General features: G+C 39.8%; 1 protein-coding gene across 4 annotated transcripts in view; it reads right to left on the reverse strand.

Annotated features, from left to right (window-relative positions):
• The window catches only part of ZC3H12C (zinc finger CCCH-type containing 12C), a 41,244-nt gene that overhangs the window by 13,614 nt on the left and 13,504 nt on the right, over positions 1-14,126 (reverse strand). For 3 of the 4 annotated variants that reach the window (XM_064441233.1, XM_064441230.1, XM_064441231.1), the window contains one exon: positions 6,285-7,051. In XM_064441233.1, the coding sequence (XP_064297303.1) occupies positions 6,285-6,979 (695 nt within the window). In that variant the 5' untranslated portion in view covers positions 6,980-7,051. Of the gene's footprint in view, positions 1-6,284; positions 7,052-13,265; positions 13,692-14,126 lie in introns of those variants that run through there. The other variant, XR_010371206.1, reaches the window with a different exon arrangement.

Here is a 14,126-nt window from a genome sequence, read left to right on the forward strand (position 1 = left end):
TTCAGTTCTTTTGCCTGTATCGTTGGAAAGTGGTTGTCTACAAATTGTAATACAGAAAGTAAACTATCCAATTATTTGCTTATCAGTGTTGTCTTCATGTTGTGCTCTCTGTAGGCACAGCAGACTTCTTTTTTGCCTATATGTTTTCAACACAAAGTTTTACGTACGTTTACATAAAATTTGAAACCCATTCTTTTTGCTGTTAGCGAAGAAAGTCTGAAGGCACCCAGGGTAGCCATGGAAAACTAACAAATATGGAACAGAAGCAAATTAATAGAATAGTAAAAATTTTCCCACTGTCACTGTAACAACTCTGTTCCTTATTCTTTACTTAGTGGTAGCAAAAGCCTTACTTTGATTCCAGCAAAGAGAAGAATCACAGCAATAACTAATTTCAGGCAATTTTCAGTATCCCAAACTTATCCGTGAAAAGGACAAACAACGAAAAAGGGCTGTGCAGCATGTTGCAGTATATTCTCTTCAGAAGGAACTTACTCTCTCTCAACCTCAGCAGTAAAGCGAAGTCTTAAAATGAAGGGGTAAAAGAGAACCTCAAAACCTCACTTCTGCTGCCTCACAGACAGACAGAACCTTCTTCCCTTCATTCCAGACTGTGGAGGAAGTTCCAGGCTGAGGAAGTTGGAGATGCGTGAATAGCAGGTCCAGGAACACACTGGAGAGCAGAGGTAGGGGCTGAAGAGCTGACATTCTGCTGTTGCTAGATGGGCACAGATCACCTTCTTTCACCTACTTCAATTATGTAAAGGGAAAATTTAGGGTAGCTTAAATCTCATCACACAGGGGTACAGAACTATTACTGACTGAAATGTGTTATCTGCCTAGTATCTACGTTGCGCAGTTACGCTAAATAAGGTCCTGACTGTATTGTTATGTCAACGGACAAATGCTTTTCTTATTCATGTGCACTAAGGCTCTGAACAAAGATTTTGCATTACATCATCACCACCTACATCCATTAAAAAACCCCACCTTGTGAAGGAGGGTTAGAGCTACACAGTTCTCTGGAAAGCCAACATAGGTCACTGCTCAGGTATGGCACAAATGAATCCTGGGTCCTATCCCTTAGTCCAGCCTCACTTTCAGCTGTGGGAAGTGTCTATCGAGAGCTTCATAGCTGCTCCAGGGGATTGTCTAATGTGCTCTTCAGCTCTGATTTTAAGTTTACACACACACACACGCACAGAAAAATCAGTCTCATCTGCAGGAGTGTTTTAACAAAAGACCTTGTGTCTGTTAGGCTTAAACACAGAGTCACCTCTCCTCTTCTGGAAAAGTATTAAGTCAACACCATGAAAGCTAGAATAATGAAAGAACAAGACCAGATTTGAAGCATCCCATAGAAACTAAATGGCAATTCTTCAAGCCACAGCCTGCAAAAGCCACCTTTCTGGTATTCAGTTGAAAGAGGGGCTTGCTTTATTTTTAAAACTTCAACCAATTCATATTCTTTAGCCAATATTGGAGTTTTAAATTTTAAATACACAAGATGCATTTGATCAACTGTTTTCAGTTTAAGGCACAAATGACAATCAATGCCATCTCAAAGTTTAAGAAAAGCTTTCTAAGCATTACCGAAAGGCAGCTTGTCTAGAACAGGAGTAGCCACCAGACTAGCCAAGCATACTTGCTGGCTCTGGCTGGCCAGAATAAGTTATTCTGGCCCAAGCCTTGTCCTGTGCTGCCCTCAAGAAACTCACAAATCCACCCATCATCAGCTGACTAGATGCAACCGGTTACACAAATATGAACATCCAGTCACACAATCAGACACATTCTTCCTCCTTTCTATCAGAGCTAGCTTTCTCCCAACCACAAAAACATCGGGTTTCATTTACAGGTCTAATGGAAAAATAACGCTTTCTGATATTTTCTTTTTCTCTGAATTAAGAATCTGAATCAACTCATTTTGCAGCTGCTTAGTTACTATATGAGATGCAGATAGGAAAGCATCCCTTGCAGTGAGATAGAGGCAAGGCTGAAAGTAAGTCACTCTGTGTCACACATTGGATGTTTTGTGAAACCGCATCCTTAATTAGTCATGCAATGGAGAGACAGGGCAGCATACAATGTTTGATCCTTCCCAAGAGGATAGCTATCTCATCCTACCTGTATTACTGGACATTACTCACCTCAACCTTCTCCACAAAACTTCCTCTCCACTCCCTTTCACCCCCATCAAATACATCCTTTAAAGGAAAATTACCAGTTCTTATGTAGAACAATTCTAATAGTAAACGGTATCATCAAGTACATGTATTACTACAATATGGGAGTAAGAATATAGATCAGAGTCTACCCATTTTTGTGAGAACATATAAGAGAGCTCCCAAGAATATTGCTCGAAAGACTAACTGCAGTCTTGCTTAGGGTACAGGCCCATTCCGCTTTAACAACTCCACAGCAAACTCATTGGCCACAGCTTGGAAAAGCAAAGAGAAAAGAAAAGAATAGACTGTGCCAATTTACAGATTAGCTGCTCATAACAGGACCCTGGACATTTAGGCACAGAAATGTGAACATGATTGTCTGAACTGCAGGTGAATTCCTGTATCTCCCCCATTGCTTTCAACATTGTTCTTTTACACGTAAAAGCTGAAATCTTTCCTTTTAAGTATTTAAAGTTCTTATTTACTATTACCTATTTTCTTGAAGGGGAAAGGACAGATCCTCCCAGTGAACAACTGGATGCACAGCTGGTGTCAGCAACAGACTCATCTTTTACAAACATGGGACCTTTTATAACCAGCTTTATAACCAAGGACTGATTTCTAGGAACAGGTGGGATCCTCTTGGCCAAGCAGAACAAAAGCATCTTTGCCAACTGGCTGACCAAAAACAGAGCAAAAGTGCCTTTGCCAGTAGGCTGGCCAACAGAGCAAGGCACGAGCAATCCAGGAAGTTTCTGGAGTACACTGATGATAACTTCTTAAAATGGGTGACTGAGGACCCAACAAGGGAAACTGCTGGACCTCATACTTACAAACAAGGAAGACTGGTCAGAGATGTGAAGGTCAGGGGCAGCCTTGGCTGTAGTGACCCTGAGTGGTGGAATTCATGATCCTGTGAAGAGCAATGCAAAAAGCAGGATCACAACCCCAGGCTACAGGAGAGCATACTTTGGCCTGTTCAGGGGAATCCCATGCGATATGACCCTGGAGAGAAGAGGGGCACAGGCAAGCTGGTTGATTTTCAAGGATTACCTCTGCCAAGCTCAAGACTGGTCCACCCTGATGTGCAGGAAGTTGGGCAAAGGTGACAGGACAAGACTTTCCCTCAGCAGAGGTTAGGGAACACTGAAATGGGGCATTCCCAAGGGGCCTTGATGGGATGCACTCAAGAGTGTTGAAGGAGCTGGCTGATGACATTGCAAGGCCACTCTTTGGTAATCTTTGAAAGGTTGTGATGACTGGGCAAGTTCCTAAGGACTAGAAAAGAGCAAATATCCCTTCTGTCTTCAAGGCAGGCAAGGATAATTCAGGGAACTACAAGCTGGTCAGCCTCACCTTGTTCCCTACTAAGGTGATGGCGCAAATCCTCCTGGAAGACCTGTCCTAATAAATTATGTAGATTGGGTGAAGGTGACTGGGAACAGTCAGCATGGATTTATGAAGGGGAAATATGCTTGACCAACCTTACATCCTTCTACGGTGAGATGAGATGACTGGCTTAGTGGATTAGGAGAGCAGTGGATGCTGTTTATTGTGGCTTTAACAAAGCTTTTGACACTGCCCCTTAGAACATCCTCACTGACAAACTAATCAAGTATGGGCAAAATAAGGGGACAGAGAGGTGGACTGAAATCTGGGTGAACTGCTGCACTCAAAGGATTATGATTAGTGGCATCAAGTCCAGCTGGAGGCTAATCGGTATTGGTGGACGAGAGGGATTGATACAGGGGCAAGCATTGCTTAATATCTTCATTAATGACCTAGATAATGGGACAGAGTGCACCCTCAGCAAGTTTGCAGAGGATGCATAACTAGGAGGAGTACACCAGAGAGGTGTACTGCCATTCAGAGGTACCCAGGCAGGGTGGAGAAATGGGACAAGAGGTACCTCAGCAAGTTCAACAGCAGGAAATGCCAATCCTGCACATGGGAAGGATTAACACAAGGCATCAGTACAGGTTGAGGGCCAACCAACTGGAAAGCAACTCTGAAAAGAAGGACCTTGATGTTCTGGTGAACACCAAGCTGACCATGAGCCAGCAATGTGCATTTGCAGCACAGGCAGCCAACAGCCTCCTGGGCTGCATTAGGAAAAATGTTGCCAGCAGGTCAAGGAAGGTGATCCTTCCCCTCTGCTCAGCCTTGGTGAGGCATCTGGAGTGCTGGGTTCAGTTCTGGGCTCCCCAGTATAAAACAGAAGAGGACAATACTGGAGAGAGTCCAGTGAAGGACAAAAAGTTAATCAAGGGACTGGAGCACCTGTCATATGAGGAGAGGCCAAGAGAGCTGGGACTGGAGAAGAGAAGGCTCAGGAGGATCTTATCCATGTGTATAAATACCTGATGGATGGGAATAAAGAGAACTGAAATTGACTTCTCACTGGTTGTCCAGTGACAAGACAAAGGAAATGTTGTTTAAACATTAAAAAAAGAAAACTTTCTTACAGTGAGAGCATTCAAACACTGGCCCAGAGAATACGTTGAGTCTCCATCCTTGGAGACACTCGAAACACAGCTTGAGATGGCCTTGAATTGACACTGCTTTGTGTAGGGAATTGGACTAGATGATCTCCAGAGGCCCCTTCCAATCTGAATGTTTCTGTGATTAAATTTGATAGAAAACAAGTAAAGACCTGTTAATATGATTCTTGGAACTAGGAAGACTGTTATATTAATAGATATAATCTGTTTAAGCACTGTAGCATGCATAGCATGCATGCACATTTGGCTCATTTTATGTAGATGGTCGAGAAATTAAACTGATCATAGGAAGGCAGGACCTAAGTATTTATGCTAATAGCTGAATAAACATTAAGGAAAAAGTGACTGATCTGGAGCTACTTCTGGAATGTGTTCAGTGAAGTTTGTGGGAGAAGTTAAACCTAAATCCACCCACTAAGTCTGAGCTGTGTTAACTAGCTAACACTTACACAACTGTTTTGGGTTTATGTGAAATACAATCCCAACCCGTTTTAGAAGCCTCTGGATAACTTCTTGGTTGAATACCAGAACAGTGTTTGTTCAACTAGACATACTTCCTTACAGCTCAATCTGAACAAAACATTTAGGAATGACACATCAGGTAGACAGAACTCTCAGGAATACTATATTTACAAAGCAGTAATAACCTACCTTTATGGGCTAACACATCCACTTAAATAAACAAAACCTATCATATTGGTGTAAATAAGAGCTGTATTTAAATTTCATTTTAAAAAGCCTCATTTAAAGGTAATTGACTTGATTAGGAGCTATAAAAACCCTGGGCCTTTAGCCCAGAAATGTCTTGCACAAACTTTTATTAGTAAGCTAACGAAAATCAAATCAAGTCATCAGAAGACTAAAATTGACCTTCTAAACCATGGTTCTAGTAATCAGATAATCCTTATGAGTTACCCACTTAGTTACTAATCAATCTGTCAATCATTTATATAGCCATAAAACCCCTCATCTCTCAGCACATCTCTCTGCCATTTCCTTCTCTCTCTAACCACCAGTGAAGCCTCCCCACGGACAAGTTTCTTGCTATGCACCCAGATGACTGGGGTCAGGATGGGTGAATGCTGTAGACAGATGTGCTATCTGTGGGCATGAAAGTGAATGTCTAAAGTGTAGTAATCTCAGGAATTAATCGCAATAAAAACCAACTCCAAATCTGAACCAATTATCACAGAATAGTACCAAGGAGAAGCATCCCTTAAGCCACTTAATTCTAAATCACTATTTTATAATCTTAAGGAATCTTACATTTGCTTTAACCTTCTGTATGTAATTGGATACAGCAATTGCCCATAGCAATGCTGCCTACCAAAAATTAATGAAGGACTAGAATGGCAGTGGTAAGGAGAGATTTGATAGCTGCCTACAAAGGGAGACTGACATTAACCTATGGTTGTTCTAACAGTGCGTACAAACCACTAACTGTTACAGATCTCTAGCCTGATTACAAGACTGGTATACTGTGTGGTCGATGAAGATGCTTGCAAGAGAACCAGCACACAGTTTTAGGCAATTATACTGAACAACAGTGCTTGAAAGGGACATGGTTGTTCTGTTTCCATTTAAATATATAAGCAAAAGCTTCATGGTCACATACCTCATTGCAACATTGCTGCCATCAATAACTATAGGCCTCAGGTTGTCACCATCCTCTGCCACATCCTCCTGCAGTGGAGACTCTGACCTCTGAGACTCTATGGAAGACACTTCACGCATTACACTAGTGTTAGCACTAGTTACAGTCTGATCAGTCTCAGTTTTATTCCCAAGTTTGACAAGTTCTCCCAAAATATCATTTATTAAAGCATCAGTACCAAGTTTATTTAGTACAAGTTGAACCTGCTCTTCAGAGTAACCCAACTTAAGTGCAAACTCCAGTTTGGTTTGATATTCTTTCACCACATCAGGGGACTTTTTGACTTCCTTAGGTGCTATCTGAGCTTCTTCTATCCTAAAGTCTTGCAAGATTTCATTTCTTTTTAGTATATGAGGCTCTAAGCAAGGAGATCGGCACAGCTGTCGGTGAGTCTTAGGCAATAAATGTGATTCTGATGCAGAATTGTTCAGTCTCTCTGAATCATTATCAGAATTTGTGCTTTCTTCAGAGTCACAGCTGGAGCTTCCAGAAGTCTCTTCAGATGCCTCCTTGTCTACATCTTCTTTCCTAGAATTAACCTTATCCATTGTTGGCTTCTCTGCCATTGACCAGGGTACAATTGCATTTATTTGTGTGCCAGTGGTCCCCACATAAAGATGACCTAAGTCATGCCCCAGATGATCCTTCAAGCCCATGAAGCTGCTGCATGTACTTGACTCCACTTTGCTGTTTTTCTTGTATTCCTGAATATAAAGTGTCCCGTATTCCTAAAGAGAGAACAGAAACGTTGCAATTGGTTATACATATTACTTGTTTTGTATTATCTTGCTGCTTCCTCAGAACTGCATTTATTCTCTCCCAGCAGGGAAATATGACTTTTTTTTTTGGGGGGGGGGGGGGGGGGGAGGGGTTGGGGGGTGGAACTTTTCCTAAGGCACATACATAGCTAAGTGGATAAACAACTGATCATCTGTATTGTATCCATTGTATCCAATGCTTTCACTTAAACATTTATAGAAATGGGTTTATGAAAGAACAGGAAAACAAACACTGCAAGTTTACCTACTGTAACACAGGTATTTCTTCTAGCTTTGTAACAACAACAAAAAAATGCAACTCTACAGGTACTAGAAAAGCTTTTTAAACTAAATACCTTAAACTCTCTGTTGAACAGGAAGAAATTAGCATGGTACTGGATTATCTGGCTTATTAGGCAAATACAAGACATCGTAACACATAAAAATTAGTAACAGAAAACATGATTAAATAAAAACTTATTGGCCCTAAAAGACACTATCAGTTCAACTGAATACACTCAAACTATTTCTGAATACCCTGAATTCACTTTATAGGGATAATTAAGTAAAGAAAGACTAATTGCTCTCAACAGAGTGCTGTATTACTAACACATACAGCATTTAGAGACATGGATTGATCTAATGGCCAATAAAGCCCATGGAAGTCTTTGTACCGATCGCAACAAACCATTCATCAAGCCAACAAGGCAACAAAATTAAAAGCTGATTTCAACTCTTGGACTAGACTTGTGCAAGCCTTTTGCTGAATCAAAACTAAATATATAGACATCATGTAGGAAGAACAGAAGAAGAAAAGTTGCAGTTTTCTGGACTTCATACACTTGCCACATCAGTTTTTCTGGAGAAATTTTCATAACAGTAGTTACATAGAAGTTAGCTACCCATTTCATCACAAGGGTTACTTCCACAATCTACATTTAAAGGCAGATTGTTACGTCTTTCCCTTATTTTGCTCTTTTAAACAGGAATCTTTGCTAACTGCTTCAATAAAGTAAAAGATAAATTATTTCTCATAGATAAAAACGGACCATATGGACCAATTGTACTGCAAGGTTACCATGAAAAAGAATAATTTACATTATGGGAAGACTATGAAACAAAGAGTTCTTTCACACTTCCATCTCACAAAGCAGAATATAAAAGCAAAATGTAGAGGTAAAGGACTTCACTTGAACTTGACAGATATATCACAAACACAAATTTAATCAAGGATGATATACTGAGAAAAAACATTATGTCAAACAGATTCTCTTGATTTATACTAATAATACAAGTTACAGGTATGTCTCACCAACGGCCAAAATTTCTGTCAGCAAATACATTAACTCTCCCATCCCCTTACAGGTTAGCATTTAAGAATGACCCAGTACTTTCAAAATACAGTGGACTTTCCTCTTCTCGGGATAAAAAATCTGAGAGTGCACACAAGAGGAATTCATCCAGGCTTGTGCTGGAGCTTTTTGGGTATGAGGAACAAACACTTACTTTAGCTAAGCATTTCCAGTTAAAGTAAATAAGTAAATAAATAAATCTATCATCAGTATTTTCACCTCTGAAGTTTTATTTAGATCTGATCTTGCTAGAAGGCAGTAGGGTTGTAATACTCTCAAGCAGTGTATCAAGGAATATTACTTTCTCTTCGCTCAAAGCTTTAGGATTTCAAGCAACACCACAGATAAAACACAATGAGAATTTAGGAAATGAACCTTTTCATACAGTGATTTATTAACTAATGTAATGCACTCGATAGCACAGCACTAGTAACAAATCACAACAATATCCGAATAAAAGGATACAGTTAAACCCAACACTGTGGCCTTCACAGAACTGACACCCCCCAAAAAAAAAAATTAAAAAAATCTCAAACAAGAAACCCCTATTGGAAGCGAGGCTGCTTAGCAACCAGCCTTTAGTTGCTAGGATGCGCTCCTTTAACATACCATCATGAATACTAGCACAGCGAAAGAATAATTTGGTATGAACAAAAGCCTATGAAAGAGAGCGGGACTTAAGTGCGTCTGGTTTCCCCTCAGAGAACAATGCAGCTGCCAAACCGATCTGGAAGCCCCGACATCATTGTTCCACCAACGCCACAATCTGCTCTGACTCTAGGAAGTCTAGTTAATAGGCAACACTTTTAAGCTGGACTGAAAAGTTGAGCTGGCTCATGTACCACCGCCGCAGAATACGGGGAGATAATGGGTCACTGCCTAAATCCGTGTACTGTGAAATGTCATTTTACCATTGAACTATAAGTAGAGGGAGGGGAGTTTTTGGAAGGGGGGAGGAGGAGGTTGCATATTAACAGCATGGAATAAACAAAGCTTGAAGTGCACAGATCAGAAAGAGGATTTTTTTTTTTTTTTAGTGGTAGTTGAAATAATACTTAAGTCATTCTCCAATCACTTCTTCCTTGAAGTTTAAGTGTTTTACAGCAACTATGATCATAATACCCTCCAGGAGGATTCAAAGAAGTCACTAGCATATGAAAGTGTCCGAAGATCAGGCACTATATGAAGCATACTACAGACGACTTGTACATCAACTGCATATGAAAAGTGACCATAAACTGAGCTTAGTTCATTGTTGGGAATGTATACATTATCAGCCTTACATCTACCTGCTTTAAGTCTCCTGTCAATCTCCATCTTGCTCCAATATAAAATGGCTTCTTTTGCACAGAACTCTACTGTTTTCCATAAACTATCTAAAGAATAAGAGAGTAACAAGAGCAGCAACTTTAAAACCTGCCACAGATAGTATATAGTCACCATACTACTGCTTTAAAAGGGTAGTTAAAATGATGCCTAAACCCTGCATGCAAACTGAATTTATTTTCTGACAAATTTTTACATCTGTGAACTTTGTACACCGTATTTGTGGTCAGCAGCATCTCTTAGAAATGCTAGACTTTGGAGCTCCCATCATGATGTCCTTGATGAGATTCATTGATCAGAACCATGAAAACCAGATGTCACTATTGAACACTGCTGGAATTATTTTATCTTGATTTGGTTAGTGAAGAGCAACATGCTAGCCAGCCTATTTGAATGAATTTGTATTCCAAACAAACACTAATGTACCTATATATAGGACAAAGAAGCTTATGAAAACCAGAAAAGGTCATGTTTATCCAAGAAGTAACATCAGATAAGAAGAACTCCTTGCACTCTTCACTTACAAGGAACTCTCATTATGCACATATTCTTTTAAAGTATGCTTACTAATACAATGCAATACAGCTAAGAAAAATATCTGCTATGAATTCTGACTCAACTGAGAGCCAAACAAACAAAATCAGCAAAAAAATTATTGTCAAGAAAGTTTTCAACTTTTGGTTATGCTCATCAGAGCTGAGTAACAGAATTTGTGCTTTTGAAAAAGTAACTCACAACTTAGACACACTTAGGGCAACACAAATTTTAAACTGCAGCCTGTTTAAAACTACTGTATCTCACACTAAGCTTGCTGTTAAAGGCCTAAAATACTGTATTACTGAGTCAAAGACATTTATCAAGTATAGGGGTAATACTCTGGATGAGCACTGTGCTGCTACATTGTAGAACTGTATTCTTCCCCCATTTCTTAAAAGTCACCACTATTTTCCATTAACAATAACCACCTCATTAATTCACCTTCACAAAAAATATTTCTATTTCTCAAAGAGATGCAGGCAAGTAGATCACTGAATTTTTTAATGCGTATTCAGAATATTTTCCACTTACAACTGAACACAGAAAAGTAGTTTAAAGCAAATTTAGTTCACAGAGGAAAATAACAAGGAATAAAATAGTGCATCACGTGGCACAGTGTAATAGAAATCGTGCATTCTCAAAGGACCGCCAAAAGTTTCTGAAGATACACTCTATAGTGAAATAGTTCAGCATGTTTGCATATAGGCAGAGTTTTTCTAACTCTTCTAAACTTAAAAAGGAAAATACTGAAGTCACAGTTTTTGAAATGCTGCATTACTTGTCACAAACAGAAGTGCAGAGCTGATCAGAAAAACCCTGAATGTATGTTATCCAATTGATAAAGATACTGCAACAATGCAAATAAAATAATGAATATGTAATAAATACCTACTGCTGTAGTTTCTATGTATTTAATTACCATTGTATTTCAGCGAGTGCTGTTGTCTGCATCATTCTATCCAACAAAGGAAGGATGTCCCATTGAACAGATTGGTTAATGCTCTGGGGCAACAGATGTCTACTGGAACTGCAGGAGACCAGCAACTGGTGGCCTGCCCATCTTCTGAAAACTTTCAATAGACTCATGCATATGTTCACACAATGGGGCATGTGGTAGAAAGGCAAACCTCTTTCTAACCCTTTTATATGCTGTCTTTCCCTCCCAGCTGATATATGAAGGTCTTTGTTTTGTTTTTTTCTTTACAGGATCCTTGGAACACAGGCTCATGGAATATACAGTGTTTGTTCTTCAGCCTAACATCTGAACTCAAAACGTAAAACAAAACAGATTAGAAAATTTATAAAAATATCCAGGCTAGATCTGACACACTTATGAATAGCTTTCCAAGCACAAAACCTTTGACTGGAACATGTTCCCACCTAAGAGCATCCTAATGCTCTATCTCACACTGCAGTATCTTCAGATAGCCCACAGCAGAGCTCCTCCTATTTTCACAAACACAGGAAATTTCACCCCTTGTGTGGCATAATGGAAAAGTTGTTCTATTTTGGTTTTCTTTTTCTTAAAAGCTTGTTCTACCAGCCACAAATTAAAGTAAATAATAGCTTTTTTTGCAAAAAAAAAAGGGTAAATACCTGTAACTAAAAGTTGAAATCTCCCCTTCCCCACCGGGGGCTTGAGGTGAATTTGTTCTGTTGATGGCTATTGACTACCACTTTCAAATTCTTGGAACCATTACCAATGCTTCTGAAAGTTCCTTAATAGAATGCACTGGGTGAGATCACTGCTCTTTAACATACTTAATCTTCAGACATAACCATTTTCCTTTCCTACTTTTTCCAAGAGACACCCAAACTGGGCAAATCTCAGCCAACACACACGCTAGCTATGTTGTCCAAATGCAAACTGATACGCTGGAACACCAGCAAGGTGAAACGTCCCATTTCTGCAGAGAGAAGCCCGTATACTTACGTTCGCTGGAAAGCACACAGACATTGGTTTCTTGTAGCTGTTCCAGAAGCAACTCCTTAACACGATTTCAGCTGCAGACTTCAGGCAAGCAAGCAGAACAATGAATGGACGAACAGATGGACCCGCGATGTCTTTGCTTAACCTATTACTGAGCGGACGCGGAGCCAATCACGACCCGCAGAGCTCACAATTAGTTGGCCGGGCAGATGCAAGGCAACCTCCCCACCCTGCATCAGGTTCGGAGGTTTCTAAGATAAGCAAGTTGATGTCATTCTCAGGGTCTGCCCCGGGCAGCATGTGTATTAACGAGGGGTGTGCAGCAACAATAGGCCATACAAAAGAGACTAGCAGGCAGCTGCTGTATGAGAGCCAGAGTCATTAGGGAGCAGGCTGCCAACAAGAAACACCTGGCTTGGGCAGACTTCAGCTTCTCCTCATTGTTTCTAATTCATGAAACAAAGAAAGGAATTATTTTTAAGTAGTAAAAGTTGTGAGTTCCTATTAAAATACATCAGTCTTAAGGAATATAATGCCTTCTATTATGGAAACAAAAAGTTCTTTGTAAGGAAAAATATTAAAGAGAAATAAATCTATCGGTAGCTATTGTAGTCCCCTTTTCTTGTTAGCAAAATTAATCATATTGGTATAAAGTGCAAGGAGGTATGAAAGGAGCTCACACTAAACACTGAAATGTATTCAGAAACAGCTTTCTGAATTTTCTGACACTTTTGTACATCAGTCAAGAAACATAATGAACTTTCATTTACACACAACTGGAACAGAGTACTTGGGGTAATTTCAATGGAAGGTGAAACTGATTAAACCCAAATAATATTAATATGCGGAATAATGGATATTTTTAAGGAGTGGCACTGAAAAATTAGGGCACCTAATGGAAAGGAACTATAAACCACTCTTTTGTTCTGGAATCACTCATATTTGTTTGCAACAGAACTTTACCTTTTTATTTCACAGATCCATTCTAGATGCCAACATCTTCCTGTCTCTTTGCAATGACGAAATATTTGAACAAAAGTCATGAGCTAAGCCATAGCCAGCTTTTTATTGTTTTTGTTTTTATTCAAGTAAGCCACATGGAAACACAAATCCCAGTCCACATCTCCCCTCCCCGCCCAACATTTCCAATACCACCAAGCCCTGCAACACACCCATTTAGCGATGTAACAGTAGCAAGGTTTGATGCTTGATTTAAAAAAAAACAAAGCTAGATCAACATGGATTTTCACATAAAAAGCTGCTGCTGCTGGTAACTTCAGTGAAGACAGCTCAGAACCAAGAAGGACAGCATTCTACATTTGCAAACGTTCATCTGAATGATTACTAGGAAAGTGTATTTACTGAACTTCAGCATCCATTACATGAATAAAGGCAATACTGAGAACCACACAGGCAGCTGTCCTCCTCTCTTCTGGAGGACAGGCAATCTGCTGGGAAACATCTACTGTGATTTAACAGAAGAAAAGAATGAGAATAGGTTTGTTAGAACTGTTTTGAGTGATTTCCCAAGCTTTATGTGGATATTAAAGCAATTCAACAAAGTAAATGAAATCCCATACCATCATGCTATTACACTGATGCATTTATCACATGCCCAGATACTAAGCTGCAAAGCAGAAATGCCAGCTATGGTTTCTCTGCACTGTCCATTAAACACTCCTAAGAACAACTACTAACACCACTATTTTGGAGCTTTTAAGTTGGAGGCAGGAGGAGACTCCTCACTAATTTCTGCCACTGTGAACACAAAGAGTAAGAGAAAGCTACCCACGAGCACAGTGGGACGCCTGATCTCCAGCACTGGCTTAAGCCTCTTTGCAAACAGTGAATAAAAGCAGTGATCTGAAAAAGCTAATCAATCCCGCTGTGGTATTTAGAC

This window comes from Phalacrocorax carbo, chromosome 1, assembly GCF_963921805.1.
Source record: "Phalacrocorax carbo chromosome 1, bPhaCar2.1, whole genome shotgun sequence".
Classification (NCBI taxonomy): domain Eukaryota; kingdom Metazoa; phylum Chordata; class Aves; order Suliformes; family Phalacrocoracidae; genus Phalacrocorax; species Phalacrocorax carbo.